Source organism: Brassica napus, chromosome A9, assembly GCF_020379485.1.
Source record: "Brassica napus cultivar Da-Ae chromosome A9, Da-Ae, whole genome shotgun sequence".
NCBI classification, from domain to species: domain Eukaryota; kingdom Viridiplantae; phylum Streptophyta; class Magnoliopsida; order Brassicales; family Brassicaceae; genus Brassica; species Brassica napus.
The window spans coordinates 9,456,114-9,457,111 of record NC_063442.1 but is presented as its reverse complement, the minus strand read 5'-3'; the positions used below and the strand labels follow the sequence as shown (position 1 = coordinate 9,457,111).

The 998-nt window shown below is 36.5% G+C and overlaps 1 protein-coding gene across 1 annotated transcript; it reads left to right on the top strand.

The window, feature by feature from the left end:
- The first annotated feature begins 384 nt into the window (after positions 1–384).
- LOC106454979 (alanine and glycine-rich protein-like) lies at positions 385–753 on the top strand. The gene has a single exon (XM_013897045.3). The coding sequence runs from the start codon at positions 385–387 to the stop codon at positions 751–753; it is 369 nt and encodes a 122-aa protein (XP_013752499.2).
- Positions 754–998: the final 245 nt, after the last annotated feature.

Sequence of the window (998 nt, the reverse complement as noted above, 5' to 3'; positions counted from 1 at the left end):
TCTCATTGTATAGTTGATTCTTCATGTTTGTACATTTTGATATACCCACAGACCCGTAACAGCTGACTTACTGAAGATTAGTTCTTTCAGACTTAATCTTTGAGTTTATGGTCAAAGAAACAAAGTGATTAAGTTGTCACGTACGTTTTTTTTCTTGGAAAGAAAAAGTAATCAAGAAGAAGATGTCACACTTATTAATTATTTTGCTAGTACATTTGAAATTCCTTTGCAATTGCTTGTAATTTTCATAAACAATTTAAATGTTTAGAGTTATGCTATAACCTTCTATACATTTTCAAAGTATACGACAACTTAGATCTATATAAAAGGCCACCAAAAGTCATAATTTGCATTCAGTTTCCAAAAGAAAAAAGAAAAGAAACAATGAAAGGTTACATTATTGCTCTTATAGTATGTGCCTGCGTCGCTATAATCGCGGTTGTTCTTATCTTATGTTGTCTTCAAAACCGCAAAAAGAAAAAAACGTGGTCTCCTCCACCGCGTCCGCCGGTAAAAGACGTTGAAAAAGGTAGAAGAAGCAGTGTCGCAAGAGATGGAGGGCTTGTTGTTTTGACAGGCACCGCTGTCACCACAGCCGTTGTAGCTACGGCTGTAACCACCGGAACCGCCGATGAAATTAGTGGTGGTGGAGGAGGCGGGGAAGGCGGAGGAGAATGTGATGGTGGTGGAGATGGTGGAGGAGGATGTGGAGGTTGCGGTGGTTGCGGCGGTTGTGGCGGGTGTGGAGGTTAAAGGCTGTATAGTTATTAGTGACGTAATAGTGAATTTGCATGCAAGGTTTAAATTGTGAATGTAAGGTTTTAAGTGTGATCTCCTTAATGAGATAAAAAAAATTGTAATCATAATTAATGGGATTGTAATAAGGTGAATATAACCATTATATATGTAATCTAAATTTTATGGTTTTCTAGATAATTTTTTTTAGTATAACTAGTTACTACTGAGAAAGTCTTGTATATTAAATCTTCAAATACAAC